This window comes from Bos javanicus, chromosome 11, assembly GCF_032452875.1.
Source record: "Bos javanicus breed banteng chromosome 11, ARS-OSU_banteng_1.0, whole genome shotgun sequence".
NCBI lineage: Eukaryota > Metazoa > Chordata > Mammalia > Artiodactyla > Bovidae > Bos > Bos javanicus.
Window position 1 is genome coordinate 48067560 of NC_083878.1, and position 16356 is coordinate 48083915.

General features: G+C 44.3%; 1 protein-coding gene across 2 annotated transcripts in view; it reads right to left on the reverse strand.

Annotated features, from left to right (window-relative positions):
- The window catches only part of RMND5A (required for meiotic nuclear division 5 homolog A), a 60712-nt gene extending 45111 nt beyond the window's left edge, over positions 1-15601 (reverse strand). The window contains exon 1 of one of the 2 annotated variants that reach the window (XM_061432619.1): positions 14877-15601. In XM_061432619.1, coding sequence (XP_061288603.1) covers positions 14877-14957 — 81 coding nt within the window. In that variant the 5' untranslated portion in view covers positions 14958-15601. The remainder of the gene's footprint in view (positions 1-14876) is intronic. The other variant, XM_061432618.1, reaches the window with a different exon arrangement.
- Positions 15602-16356: the final 755 nt, after the last annotated feature.

Sequence of the window (16356 nt, forward strand, 5' to 3'; positions counted from 1 at the left end):
ATAAAGTAAGGGGGAGAAAACAGTTAAAAAGAAAGTCATACTCAACAAATGGTGCTGGAATAACTAGCTACTCATTTGCAAAAAAAATCATATTACAGACAGAAATTAACTCAAAATGGAATGAAGACAGAAATTAAAAGCTGAAACTATCAAACACTTGTAAGAAAATGGTTTTATTCTTGATCTTGGATTGGGTGATGGTTTCTTAGATATGACACCAAAAGCAACCAGACAAAAAGATAATTAAATTGGACTTCATTAAAACAAGGGCTTCCTTTGTGGCTCAGCTGGTAAAGCATCTGCCTGCAATGTGGGAGACCTGGGTTCGATCCCTGGGTTGGGAAAATCCCCTGGAGAAGGGAAAGGCTACCCACTCTGGTATTCTTGCCTGGAGAATTCCATGAACTATACAGTCCATGGGGTCACAAAGAGTTGGACACAACTGAGAGATTTTCACTTCATCAAATCTTAAAAACTCTTGTGCTTCAAACACTACCAAGAAAATGAAAAGAGAACCCACAGATGGAAGAAAAATACTTGCAAATCATGCATCAGATAAGCGTCTAGTATCTAGTATACAAGAATTCTTACAAGTCATCAATATCAGAACGTTCTGTCAGTCACTCAGTTGTTTCCAACTCTTTGCGACCCCATCAACGGCAGCATGCCAGGCCTCCCTGTCCATCACAAACTCCCAGAGTCCACCCACACCCATGTCCATCGAGTTGATGATGCCATCCAACCATCTCATCCTCTGTCGTCCCCTTCTCCTCCTGCCCTCAATCTTTCCCAGCATCAGGGTCTTTTCCAATGAGTCAGCTCTTCGCATCCGGTGGCCAAAGTATTGGAGTTTCAGCCTCAACATCAGTCCTTCCAATGAACACCCAGGACTGATCTCCTTTAGGATGGACTGGTTGGATCTCCTTGTAGTCCAAGGGACTCTCAAGAGTCTTCTCCAACACCACAGTTCAAAAGCATCAATTCTTCAGCGCTCAGCTTTCTTTATAGTCCAATTCTCACATCCACACATGACCACTGGAAAAACCACAGCCTTGACTAGACGGACCTTTGTGGGCAAAGTAATGCCTCTGCTTTTTAATATGCTATCTAGGTTGGTCATAACTTTCCTTCCAAGGAGCAAGTGTCTTTTAATTTCATTGCTGCAATCGCCATCTGCGGTGATTTTGGAGCCCAGAAAAATAAAGTCAGTCACTGTTTCCACTGTTTCCCCATCTATCTGCCATGAAGTGATGGGACCGGATGCCATGATCTTAGTTTTCTGAATGTTGAGCTTTAAGCCAACTTCCTCACTCTCCTCTTTCACTTTTATCATGAGGCTCTTTAGTTCTTCTTTCTTTTCTGCCGTAAGGGTGGTGTCATCTGCATATCTGAGGTTATTGATTCTTCTCCCAGCAATCTTGATTTCAGCTTGTGCTTCCTCCAGCCCAGCGTTTCTCATGATGTACTCTGCATAGAAGTTAAACAAGCAGGGTGACAATATACAGCCTTGATGTACTCCTTTTCCTATTTGGAACCAGTCTGTTGTTCCATGATGAACAATCCAGTTAAAAATAGGCAAAGAATTTGAATAGATTTTTTTTCCCAAGTAAGATATAGTGGGAACTCCTTGGTGGTCCAATGGTTAGGTCTTGGTGCTTTCACTGCCATGGCCAGGTTCAATTCCTGATCATGGAACTAAGATTCCACAAGTCGTGTGGCATGGCCAAAACAAAAGACATACAAATAACCAATAAGCACAGGAAAAGGTACTCAGCATCATTAATCAATAGGGAAATGCAAACCAAAACTACAGTCAGAAACTACTTCACACCCACTGGGATAGCTATAATGAAAAAAGGTAGACGACAATAATAAGTGTTGGCAAGAATGTGGACCCACATATATTGCTGAGGGATGGTGCAAAAGCTGTAGAAAACATTCCTCAGAAAGTTAAACAAAGTTACCGTATGAGCCAAGAATTCCACATGTAGGTACATCAGTTCAGTTGCTCAGTCGTGTCCGACTCTTTGCGACCCCATGAATCGCAGCAAGCCAGGCCCAAGAGAAATGAAAACATACATCCATACACAAACTTGTACATGTTCACAGCAGCATTTAATAGCCCCAAAATAGAAACAATTCAAATACCCAAATGATGAATGGATAAACAAAATGTGGCAAGTCCATACAACAGAGTATTATTCAGCTATAAAAAGGAAGGAAGCACTAATATATGCTACAACATGGATGAACCTTGAAAATAGTAAGCTGAAATACGCCATGCAAAAGGCCACAGATTGCTTGATTCTACTTATGTGAAACGTCCAGAACAGGCGAGGAGATTCATAGTTGCCAGAGCTGGAGAAGTGTGGAATGGAGAATGACTGTGAATGAGAGGAGGTTTCTTCCTGGAGTGAAGAAAATGTTCTCAAATTAGATAACGGTTATGACTACACAAGTCTGAATGTACTAAAAGTTAGTGAATTTCACACTTTCAAAGGGTGATTTTGTGGTATGTGAACTTTAACTTAATTTTTTAAAAAGCCTAAAAATGCAAACCATAACATCTGGATATGTTTATTTCTACAATTAGGAGACAACAAACAAAAGGTTAAGGAACACAAAAGCAAAGCTCAAGCTGGAGAGAAGTCATGTGGGGTTTGCCAGTTGAACTTCTATGCCCCAACCTCAAAATCCATTGATATTTTCAAATTTTAGTGACTCAGTTTGCTATGTTTATAAATCATAGATGTGAGGAATAATATAAGGTCAATTAATTAACACTGAGTTTTCAGTATGCCCCAAGGAGAATAATTTCTACAAAGTATTTGGAAGCACAAGAAAAGTGTAATGGCATAATCTGAAAGAGAACCCCAGGAAAGCCCTGTTCAGAGAGAAGGATTCCACTAATGCATTTTCAAATGGATTCGGTGGAAAGCAGCCAAAGGTAAAAACAGGTTTGGAAATCACTGTAATCACCAAACCGACTGAGACCAATCTTCTAAGTCCTAAAGGGAGAGGCCTAATGTTCTTTCCATTTACTTGTCTGAAAACAAAACCTGCTTCTAAGAGAAACAGAAACCTGCTTCTCTATGAAAGAAAACTAACTGGATTCAGTTCCTAGAAGTTAAACTGGGCAGTTCCTGTGACAGCCATCTTTACCATAACAACCAGAGCTGAAGGTGAACGCTGGGATCCATGTTGGCCACTAGGAGAGTGGTCACTTTTTACCCAGGATAAAGTCCTGTGCAAGTGTGTCTGGCAATGCGATAAACCTCCCTGGACTCAGGACCCATACACAAGTATGAAAAGAAATCACTCACCTTTTACTGTCACCACAAATACTTTTTTTTCAAAGACTATTTTTCAAGATCAGTTTTATACTTACAACAAAATTGAGAGGGAGGCAGTGAGACTTCCCAGTATACCCTGCCTCCACACATGTACAGCCTGAAAGTTCTTTTCTTTTTATTTAGCCCACTGTCTGGGTATAACCACACTTTAGCCATTCATCTACTGAAGGACATCTTGGCTGTCTTCAAGCTTTGGCAATTATGAATAAACCTGCCATAAACATCCAGGTGCAGGTTTTTGTGTGGAGTTAAGTTTCAACTCCTTTAGGTAAATACCAAGGAACACTGATTGTTGCCTTTTATTGCAAGAATAATGTTTAGTTTTGTAAGAAAACACCAAACCATCTTCCAAAGTGGCTGTAACACATAAGTACTATTTTTAAGGTCACTTTTATTATTTGACTTGATTCAACAAGCAAAACAATTAGTACGGCAATAATCGATCCTAAATCCAAGCAAAGAATCCACATACACAGTTGGTCTAAGTTAAAGATACTTTTCCTTTTAGTGCAATAGAACAGTACCTTTTATAAACAAAATTTAAGCATGATATTCTCTAAAATTAGAATAGACATGGTCTCCTCCAAAATCAGACATCTGCCAAACTAAATTACACATATGTGAGTTAACTCCTAAATTGATTTTACCTTGCTTCCCAGGCGGTACAGTGGTAAAGAATCTGCCTGCAATGCAGAAGACACAAGAAACATGGGTTTGATCCCTGGGTCAGGAAGATTACTTGGAGAAGGAAATGACAACCCACTCCAGTATTCTTGCCTGGACAACCCCATGGACAGAGGAATCTGGCAGGCTACAGTCCATGGGGTCACAAAGGGTCAGACACGACTGGGCAACTAAGCACACAACATTAAGTTGTTTTTATAGAACCCAGTTAAGACTTCAAGTTCTGCCCTTAGCTTCACTGCCTATCCATTTCAGGATTTATGTCCATTAGTTACCTGGAAACAGTAAATTAGAAAAATATTTGCTTGCATAGCTTCTTGTACTTCTCTACCAGGGTTCCACACTACACTGTAAATATTTATTTATCACTCCCATGAAATTACTTGAAGGTAGAAAACGTAAGTATTTAATTTCCCATGTTTAGCATGGAAATCAGCACATATTAGGCATTCAATAACTATTTACTGAATGAATAGAAACATAATAGATTGTGTACTACACCATCTCAATTTCAAGGATAAGACTGATTCTAAAGGTCACTGACAACGTGTAAAATAGGTAGCTAACTGGAAGCTTCTGTGTAACACAGGGAGCTCAGCCTGGTACTCTGGCTCCATCATGACCCAGAGGAGTAGGATGGAGGGCAGGGTTGGAAGGTAGGTTCAAGAGGGATGGGATATATGTATACTTATGGCTGGTTTGTGTTGCTGTATGGCTGAAACCAACACAACACTGTAAAGCAATTATCCTCCAATTAAAAATTTTTTTAAAAAGTCATTGACAAGTAAACATGGATATGCTTGCAAGATATTAAAACAGAAAAACCTGAAACTCTAAAAAGGTTGGTATTAAAAATAATAATAAAGGGCTATTTCATACTGTATGTAGCAAACCATAGTTAGCGTCAGTCACTCAGCTGTGTCTGACTCTTTGCAACCTCAAGGACTGTTGCCCAACAGGCTCCTCTGTCCATGGAATTCTCCAGGCAAGAATACTGAAGTAGGTAGCCATTCCCTTCTCCAGGGGATCTTCCCAACCCAGCGATGGAATCCGGGTCTCCTGCATTGCAGGCAGATCCTTTACTGTCTGAGCCACCAGGGAAGCCCGAGTAGCAAGCCGAACTGTGGCCTGCTGAGGTTTTGGGCTTCTCATGAGCTACCCTGGCACTCAGGACACAGTAACCACTCAACAGAGACATACTCAGAGGAAGCAGGAAAAGGCACAAATAGAAAACACTCTTTTTTTTTTTTTTCCTAGAGGCAGTACACCCTGAAAACAAAATAAACTTTTTGGTATATGAACAGCTGGCAAATGTACATAGTAAAGGAAAGTACAGCATTTGTTCGTCCACCCCAAAGGTAGATTCACAGATGGGTATTCGGATCCGCTGCACCAAATCACAGCCGAGGGGGGTGCAAGTCCAAACACAAGAGAAAACAAATCACCTCAGTTTATCTCTAAGAGCTAAGTGACGTGGCACAGACTAACAGTCCTCCTGGAGCAGAGAGCCAGACCAATGTGATGGGCACGGGGAAGAAAGCAGGGCTCTACAGGAGTCTGTGAGGCAAGAACTGGCCAGAGAAGGAAGATGTAGGAACAAGTTTTTAGATGTCTGTTAGATATTTTTAGGGGCTTCCCAGGTGGCTCAGTGGTAAAGAACCTGCCTTCCAATGCAGGAGACTTGGGTTCGATCCCTGGGTCGGAAAGATCCCCTGGAGAAGAAAATGGCAACCACCCCAGTATTCCTGCCTGGACAATCCCATGGACAGAGGAGCCTGGCGGACTACAGTCCACGGGGTTGCAAGAGTCAGACACGACTTAGTGACTAAACAACAAGATATTTTGAGAGCCTGTTCACTTCCTTCAAATTCAAAACACAGAGAACTAATCAAGACATCTATTTATCTCTGAAATGAATGAGTGAACCAGATAGGGCTTCTTATAGCATTTGAATATGGGTTTCTTATTTAAAAATCAAACCCAAATTTCTACCTTCCCCTCTCCTGAACTTCCCATTTCCCTCCTGGTTCTGTAATTGTCTGTCATTCATGCTCAGAACCCTAGATGAACCTTTGATTTTTCCAGCCCTTCTCTCCTATTCTGCCCCATGTCCTGGTAATTTCTTCCCTCAGGAGACTCCACACCTGGGTCTCTACATCTCTACCACTACCCCAGAATAGGTCCCTATTTCATCAGGCGCACGCTGACAAGGAACCTTAACTAGTCTTCTGCCTCTAGTCAAACTTCACTCCCACTCCAATCACCCAAAATGCTAACTGGTCTCAGATCATGTCTCTGTCCTTCCCTTTTCACCGGCTCCAACCCAAGTCTCTCAGTATCTTCTCAGTTTACTACCTGCCCTGACAGCCCTGACTCTACAAAACCTGAGTCCAGCTTAATTTTCATTCTTCTGTTTCCTACCTCCCCACTCTGATCCTTCACTGTTCCCAGGATGCCTCTTGTACCCTCACTCCTCTGCATCTTTGTTCCTGCCAACCTCCTCTCCCAGCACCCCATCCTATCTTCCTCCTCTCCTCACTCAGTCTCTGTTACTGAAACTGCCCACAGGGTAGAGGAGCCTGTCCCTGTCTCAAATCCCACCCCGTTGTTGGTATCCTTCAATCAGCATTTACCATATACACATGGCCTCGCACTGTAAAAACATACTGGGCTTACCTCCCCAACTACTCAGAACATGCTTGGAGCATGAGGATGACTGCTTGTCCTCTGTAACTCCCACAAGATTTAGCCCAGTTTCACATATAGCTGGGGATTAGTAGCTACTGACCATGTGCTCTACAGTGCAACTGAAACAGCCCACCTCTAAGCAGTTCATTCTAAGGGCTCCTTCTCTTCCTATTTTTCTAAACTGATAGTATTTACACCAACCAGAAGCACTATCATCTAATAATATTAAGTGTGCTGTGTGCTTAGTCATTCTGTCATGTCCGACTCTTTGCGACCCCAGGCTCCTGTCCGTGAGGATTCTCCACGCAAGAATACTGGAGTGGGTTGCCATACCCTCTTCCAAGGGATCTTCCCAACTCAGGGATCAAACCCAGGTCTCCTGCATTGCAGGCAGATTCTTTACTGTCTGAACCACCAGGGAAGCCCTTTAATATTATGCTGTATACTATTCCACAGCCATGGTTTTTCCCCTCTCAATTGTAAAACTCTGGCCTCATCATCCAAATAAAGTTCCTTGAAGACTGTTGTTAATACTTTTTGAATATTCCTAAGAGTGTTAAGCAGACCACTGGACACAATGGCAGTTAACACACACCAGTAATAAAGATATCTAAACTCAGTGTCTCAATTAAGACACTGCTTAAAGGTACGGACCTTAAAAATAACAAGTAAACCTTGTTTTACAGAGTTCAAAGCCAGTTCGTACTATCTAATTTCCACAACCCATGATATAAGCTATCAGTCTACTGAGGAGGAAAGAAGTTAAGTGAAATTGTAGAAGCAGTGAGGGCTTCCCAAGTGGTACTGGTGGTAAAGAATCCACTTGCCAACGCAGGAGACACAAGAGATGTGGGTTCCATCCCTGGGTCGGCAAGATCCCCGGAGGAAGAAATAACAACTCACTCCAGTACTCTTGGCTAGAGAATCCCATGGACAGAGGAGCCTGATGGGCTGCAGTCCATGGGGTGGCAAAGAGGTGGACACAACTGCGCACAGATGTGTGCATGCACACACACGCGCGCGCGCGCGCACACACACACACACACACACACACGGAGAGGCAGTGAAGTGATAGAACAAGGACTCACATCCAGATCTCCTGAGCTCAAGGACAAAACTTTACGTTCTTCTCCACAAGCACAAACACATCTTGTCTCCTCAACTAGCCTCTACCTTCCCGGTGGACTGAGGCCAGGCATACCATGCTTCTTTTTCAAAGTCTCTCTTTATCTCCTCCCAAACATCTTCACAGACCAATAAGAAGATATTAAATCTATACGGATTGCACATACAGCACATCCTGTGCCCCAGGCCTCTTAGGTGGAGAAAGACTTGGCAAAAGAAGACATATGGATTTCCCAAACAATGTTCCCAAAGCACCACTTTGAGCTCAGCCATACGATCACTAAACCAAAACAGAGTGGAAGCTTATTTCTAAAAGCCTCAAGTGCTGCCAGAGATTCTAGTTTCTTGTTCTCTGAGCTGTTAGACTAGCACATAATCTAAGAAAGCCAGAAGAAACGCTCTGTTGAGAGTTATCACCTCCCCAGTGTTACTTTGAGGAGTAACATGAAGTACCACAGGCCTCCAAATACATAGCTTATGGCCAGGATTCCACAGGTTTCCCCACAACTACCTCTTGGGGTCATTTTCAAAGATTTTACAGATGAAGAAGCAGGGCCCCAAATAAAAACAAGTTTCAATATCCCAAGTGAAGAGCAGTCTGCCTAAAACACCACTTCACTATGCTAACTACTAAGTGACTGCAACATGAAAACACAGAAATTTCTCTATTAACTCTAGTAAGATAGTATCACAGAAGTGTTGGCAAGTTTCCCTCTTACCGAGGTTATTATCCAGAATTAGAAACTACTCAGGAGATAAGATAACCTTAGGGAAATGATTTTATTATACCAAGCATTAAAGTCATTTCAAGTAAGTTCCCAAAGGTAACATGAATCAAGCTGTAGTCTCAGAGTCTACACATGAAGTCATACCAGCAACTCAGGGCTTGAATTATCTGAACACTACAGTTACAAGTCAAGGAGAAAGCTGAGACGTAAAGATTGGGCTAATCAAGAAACCATCTCAAATAATACTGTTATCGATGTAACTGGCAGCTGGCTCAACTACAGCGGGCATCTATCACTTCAAGTCTTCCTTTCTCGAACTCTCTCCTTTATTTGAGCAACAACACGTCACATGGTCATGAATCATCTGACACTTGGGAAGCACAGCCCAGGGCGGCTCATGGACTTCACCCAGCAGCCCCTCTTACTGATCTGAACTAGGACAATAAAAATATTCCCCAGTAATTTTGTTGGAAATACAGAAAACAGGCATGTCCCCGTCTCTGGGATTGCAAGCAGTACAAGAATGACACGAGTCCACGGGCCATCTTTGCTTCCATGTGGAAAAAGCTCTGCTGAGGATGAAGCCAACCATGGAGGAAAGCGCAGCCGAGAGAGGAAGAGAACAAAACCAGTCCTCATGACACCTTCTGTGCCCAGGGAGCCGCTGGCCTATCCTCAGCCTTTTTAGTTATGAGTCAACAAATTTCATTTTAATTAAAACCATTCTGCCACCTGCAACCAAAAGGATCCTGAGTGATACAGCAGTCTGAATGAGTAAGGTGCCAGATGACAGAGTTACCTCCTAAATGAGCCTGGAAAGGAATGGCTGACAAATCTGCTTCTAAACCCAACTGGAAACACCAACGCTAGCCTATTATTATTATGATTCTCACCATCTATAAAACAGCCCAAGTAGATCGGTGACCAGTCTATTCTCTTCTTTGAGTTTTTGAATACTGGCTAATTCACACAAACTTTTTTGACCTACTTATCTTGCTACTTTCCAGAATAGAGGCTAAATGGAGATACCAAATTTTATTCAAAACTTGAACGGCATTAATTCTTTCAAGAGTGTCTTGTACTTAGCAAAATGTTTAGTTAACAAATGGGGGACCAAGCTATGCAGCCTACTCAAAGTACACCAAATAAGGATAACTAAGTAAGACATACCACTAGTCCACCAAACCCTGATCCTTTTACAGTTAGTTCAACACAGACACTCAACACTGGTAGATGCTGAAAAGCAGAGAATCTGCATATATAAATAAACATACTTTTAAATATATATATATAATATATACAATTCAAATTCTAGAATGTAAAGTTAGTTATACCTAACATGTAACCCCAGACCTCTGGTTTTTTTGTCTACTGACCCAATACTATATCACATAAATTAGTTTAAAATGTGACCATCTAATTTGCTTTTTCTTTCATGTTTAATTGCTTACTTCTCATTTATCACTCTCAAATTAAAAAAACAAAAAAAGAAGCAATTCTGTAATTAGTAATTAAATTCTCTTTGATTCACCAAAGAGATAAAGGTAGAAGATCATACTCTAAGTGTCAGACCACACAGAAACACACGGAGTTTTAGCTGATAATATACATTGACTGCACCCACAAATGAAACAATCTCTACCAACTTGCAAATTGTGATAATACTAAGCCTAAATCACCGTATGCAGAACTACACGTCCAATGCCTTAGAGAAAAAATAAACACTGATATCATTTCCCTGAACCTTAAAATTTTTTCCAGAAACAGCCAAATCTTTGGCTATAAAATGGACAATTAGGTGGTCCGAGAATAAGAATGACTGAAAGGGAGATTTTTTTTTTTTTTTACTAGATAGCCTTTTTATCATTTGAATTTATACCATTTAAATGTATTATCTACTCAAAAGAAATACAATTTTAAATTTAGAAAATTCCTTGACAATCACTTTCAGAAACCATATTCAAACTCCTTTTAATAACAGCTCCAAAATAACAATTTCATTAAATACTGTACATCCTTTACACTTATAAACACTGTAATTTTTTTTCAAGTATACTATATACATGTAATAAAACAGTTACCCAGTTGTTCCAGCCTAATTTTCTATCACCAAACATGAATTTCGAATATTAACAATAAATCATTTATGATTCTTTTATGTTTTCCTTTCCACTACAGAAGTGCTATTGATTAACAAAATACAAATACACTTGCCGTCCCCCAAAAGTTAACAATACATACCCACAAGGCAAATCACCAAAATGTATCTAATACCACTTATCTATTAATCAAGGGCTGTCCAAAGTGTGGTTCCCCTACCAATGATGTGAATGGTGACTTTAGCTGTATGTGAAGTATTTTAACATATTTAATATAAGGTTGATCATACCTAACATACCAAATCTAGGACTTTACAATTATTGCCCAGAATGAGGATAAATCTACCGAAGTGAAACTGTGAATCTACCTGAAAAATAGGAGTGTGCACGTGTGAGAGAAGTTTGAGAAGAACCAGGGCATCATCCAAATGAGATCAAGGGCAGAGTGAGAACAATCACCAACAGCATCGACTGTATTAAATCTTACAGCAAACTTCATGCTCACAGGGAAACTCTCACTGAAAGGAGGATACACTAAATGATGCACTAAATGCTCTCCTCTTCCCCCAGAGTTAGGGAAATGCCATGTGGGGCAATTTAGAGCAGATGAGAGGATCTTAGGGGAGAACAGGCAAGCCCCTTCTGGGCAGAGTTCACGTCACGATCTGGAACAAGGGTGGTGCGAGTGGATCACAGTTGTCAATGGGTTTTCTTTGATGGTTCATCAGTTTCTACCACAAGCCATCCTAACCATCCTCACATGGTATAGCTGTCTGCTCACAACTTTAGGAAAGAGAAATTTAAACATAAGAAAATGTAATTCAACCTCAAAAACTGACCTGACCCCCTGGCCCTCACTAAAGAACACTACTGAATCAGGCAGTTACTCACCAACAGTATGATGCAATGTTGGGGGATCTGTAGAGTCCCCATGATTCTACTTTATTCATATCACATTCTTACAAGAATATCATCACAAATGAACCCAAAGAATGAGCTTATTATAATAAGCCTAATTATAGAGGCTGCCAACTGGAGCCTCTCCATCAGGTCATGAGAAACCACCAGATCACTCTCCCAGATAGGCATATTCAGAGCTTTGAAAACTTCCTTTAAACTTGAAAATGGAGTTCCAAAATCAGATTTCAGTCCATATAGCTTTAAGAAGGGTATACTTAAGACTCAATGTAATACCCACATTGTCTGCAGAGAACTTTAGAAATCATCTGCTTTGAAAAATACTATTTTCCAGACACCAAGACATGATATCTGTTGTCTTCATACAATAGAACATCATAAGAAAGAAGATTTTATTTTGAAAACTAGACCTAGTACTTGTGGTATTTATTTTTCTTTCATGTTTTATTGGTGCCTTTAGTCTCTTAGGGGCTTTCTTGGTGGCTCAGACAGTAAAGAATCTGCCTGCAATGTGGGAGACCAGGGTTCAATCCCTGGGTCAAGAAGATCCTCTGGAGAAGGGCATGGCAATGCACTCCAGTATTCTTGCCTGGAGAATTCCTTAGTCTCTTAATCCTATTCTTAAAGAATTAAAGAAAATCAAAGAGATTATCAATATAAAACTGCAATCTGTTAGATAAGAAGGTAAAAAATAGGCAGGAACACCACAATTCACATCAGACTGTTTGAACAACACGGCAAACTCGGTGGCTAATACCCCTCTGACCATAAGTTCCTCGAAAAGTCCCAAAGAGGTCTAAAACACATTCCTGATTTAGCAAGTTCTCAAAATTATTTTATCCATCTGTGATTGGCCCCAAATCCCCTAAAATGAAGTTCAAATCACATTCGCCTTCAATTAATATGCTCTCTCTCTCTCATGAAGAAAGGGATTTTGTAATAGTTTCTATCTTCTCTCTCTCTCAAACTCTGCAAGCCCTCAATATTCAACCTGTTCCTTAAAAATGGAATCATTCCTTCCACCTCTCCACGTCTACACCCTTCACCTACTCCTACCTTTTTCAGTCTTTGCAGGTGAAGCATGTCCAACCCTTGGGACTCTATGGACTGTAGCCCACCAAGCTCCTTGGATTCTCCAGTCAAGAATACTGGAGTAGGTTGCCATACCCTCCTCCAGGGGATCTTCCTGGCAAGGGGATCTAACTTGCAGCTCTTCTGTCTTCTGCATTGGCAGGCAGAAGCCACTTGCACCACCTGGGAAGTCCCTTTTCAGTCTTTAATGATATAAAAAGATTGCCTCTCCAGATGAGGGGCAGATGGGGCACACCTTCAGCCCCCTTACTTAAGCAGCCCCTCTCACCTCAATCTGTATTATTTTTCTTAACTCCTAGTCATCTAGTTTAACAATTCTATGAAACTGCTTGCAAAGAGTCACTATTGGTCCCAATAGCCAAACACCAGCTGACCAACCTCTCTAAGCCTGCCCTTTCTGTTTCTGCTGGCACCTGCAGGACCTCCGCTCTTCAAAGGGAGTTCAAGGCTGTGGTTAGACCCTACTGTCTTTCTTCTGTGCAACCTAATGATCTCCTTCACTCTCCTTTGTGAAGGACACCAGGACACCATCTTAAACCTTACTTTGCTCCCAAACTCCATCTATGCATCTTCAGCCAATAGGAAACATGATGCCCTTGACTATCTTCATCAGTCCTTCAGTTTCTCACTTGTCCCAAACCAAGTTCACCAGAGCCTTCCCAGGAGACCCATCCTACCCCACATCTGCTTCCCCCTTGCAGGCAGCCATCTAGGTCTGCTCATTTTTCCATGTTCCTATTTCAAGTCCTAACCCCACTATGGTCACTGGGTTTGCTTCTTTCTTGGAGTTCCCAAGTGACTGCCGTGTCCAGGATGAGATGCTGTTATAAGACTCCCTCACCATGGATGGGGCTTCCCAGGTGGCTCAGTGGTAAAGAATCCACTTTCCAGTGCAGAAGATGCAAGTTCGATCCTTAGGTCGGAAAGATTCCCTAGAGGAGGAAATGGCAACCAACTCCATTACTCTTGCCTGGAAAATTGCATGGACAAAGAAGACTGGTGGTCTACAGTCCATGGAGGCGCAGAGTCAAACACGACTGACCCACGCACACAGGCACCATGGATGAGCACTAACTCTCAACTGAAAGCAGTCTGGGAAAGGAAAATGTACAGGAAGGAAGGAGAGGCGGAAAGAAGTCAGCCAGTGCCACTGTCCACACTTGCTCCAGTGTCCACACGTGACCCCAGCTACCAAACCTTCCTTATCAAAGATTTCTGTTCAACCTCTGAGTTGAGCAGGGCCCCCAAACTCAACAAATGCATTCCATGAAGTCCATTACTTCTTGCTCAGAAGGAATCATCACTACAGATATTTTAACCTAAAGAATACCAGACTTTTCATGTTATTTAAAGAACTCAAACCCAAAGAATCCCACCCAGCTTCCACAAGTTAACTGCAGCTAAGTATCTTCCCCCAGGGCCTAGGGCTATAATAATAGAGAAGAAACACCTTCCATTGAAAACCTGCTTTCTGAAAGGAAAACAAGTAAAAACTTGACCAGGTAACACATGTAACTAACAACTTGCTCCACAATGTGTTTCTGGGGAGGCTACCTCCAGTCTCATCGCAGAATGCAACTGGGAGAGCTTAACAGTTTGATTTAGCTAGTTTCTTAGGCATCACATCAGTGCCGCTGCGGAGTTGAAAGAAAGGCTTCTTCTACAGAGAGTCAAATTATGGAGTTGAAGCAGCGGCTGTTTTGTTAACCCACAGCTAAGAATAACATGCGAGTTTCTAATTTTAAAAAAATGAAGAAAGACGAGGAAAGTCAGTCCCTGGCGAAATGTTTGGGGCGAGGAGGAGGAGGGATGGGGCTCTCTGCACTGACCCTCTCTTCGCCCGGATCCTCGGGCCCAAGGCAATTAACTAGGGGCGCCCACCCCGGGAGGGAGGCAGTTTGCAGGTGCGACGAGCCGGCCCCGCGCCCGGGTTTAAACCTGGATGGAACCCGTGGCTCCAGAATTAGTTTCCGGATGGGTTCCCGCTCACTTTTAATTAACAACGAAATCGGGGTAGGTTCGAGACAGTTCGAGGGGAGAGGAGGAGGAAAAGTCACAGGGGCCTGGGGATCTCGGCGCCCCGGAGAAGGCCGGGTCTGGCCGCCCGCAGACACCCTCCTGGCCCGCCTGGGCCCGAGGGGCTCGGGGTGGGTGGGCCCAGTCCCGCGCGACCACCCGGGCCGCCTTACCGTGGCTCTGCAGGATCTCGTGCTTGAGGCCACCCGTGTAGTCGATGAGCTCCTCCAGGCCGCGCTCGCACAGTTGCCCATAGCCCGAGAACTTGTGCAGCACCTTCTCCAGCTCGCGCTCCACCGTCACGCACTGATCCATCCCGGAGGCGGCGGTGGTGGTGTTCTGCTCCTCGGCTCGCGAGTGTCCGCAGCCGTTCGGCCCGGGCCCGGCCGAGGCCGCGTCCTGCTCCTCGTCCCCCAGGCGGGCGGCGCGAGAGGCCGAAGCGGCGGAGGAGCTAGCCCTGGCGCCAGGGGAGCCTCGCGAAGCCCGCGCCCGCCTGCCCCATGGCGCCCCGGCCCCGGCCCCGGCGCGTAGCCGCTGCTCTCGCTCGCTGGTCAGACCCGGCCCCGCGCCCCTGCTTCCCCGCTCGCCGCGTTCGGCTGCCCGCCGCGGCGCCGCCGATTGTTTTTGTTTTCACGGGAACCGACCGATGACCTGGTTCTCCCGGGCGGCACCAAGCGCCGCCGACCCGAGGGGGGCAACCACCCCAGCTAGAGGAGGCGGCGCGGGCCGTACCAAGCGCACCGTCGAGGGGGGTCAGCCAGGCGAGCGCGGGCGGAGGAACACAGCCGCTCGCGCCGCCGCTCTAAAGATATGGGCCGTACCACGCGGGAAGCGTGCGAGGGAGCGGGAGAGGGTGGAGCCAGCGCCCAATTGGTCCAAAGAGCTAAATTGAGAACTTTAGAGACAGCCCCAGAGCTCCGAGAGCGCTACAACTACGCGCTCCGTAAACAAGTGGGTGGAAACCGGCCCTAGCGACTCCACCCAGAAACGGGGAAAACGAACCAATGGGCGCCGGGAATACGTAAGGACCCAACGTCCTCCAGTCCCGGGCCGAGGCGTAACCCTTCAGCCAATCCGGGACTAAGGGCAAAACCAATAGACTCGTTGTTGGAGGGGGTGACTTGGAGAGCATCCCGGGAAGCTAGGCGTTTTGGGTGAAGCCATGAGGGGAAACAAGGCAGAAATAAAGAGGTCTGTTTCCTGTAGGACTTCGCCCTAGCCTTGTATTATTTCATCTCTCCATCACTCAAGGGGGTACGGTCGTTCCGAAGTTTTGGAAGACGGATTCGCCGCCCCGAGGGGGGAAATCCAGCTGGGCCGGACGGGGTGGGAGGTGCTACGGCCGAGGGTCTCTATAGAGAATGAAAGGCGGGGGTGGTTGTGGGGCAGAAGGGGGTGCTTAGTGGCCCGGCGCAGTCTGTGGTGCTCCCTCGACTCTTGCGACACTAGAGGTCACACGCCTCACCCCTCTACCCACCTCCGCAGGCCTCGGCCCTTTGGCCCCTGGGCCTGGAGCCTCTCCTGACCGGTTGCTTCACCCTGCGTGTAAGACGGGCAGCTTCGCGGACAGGAAACTCGAGTCGGAGATTGGGGCAGTCTGGCCCCTGCCTCTTCGTCGCCTTATTCCATTGAATAGTTTGGAGTTAACCCCTT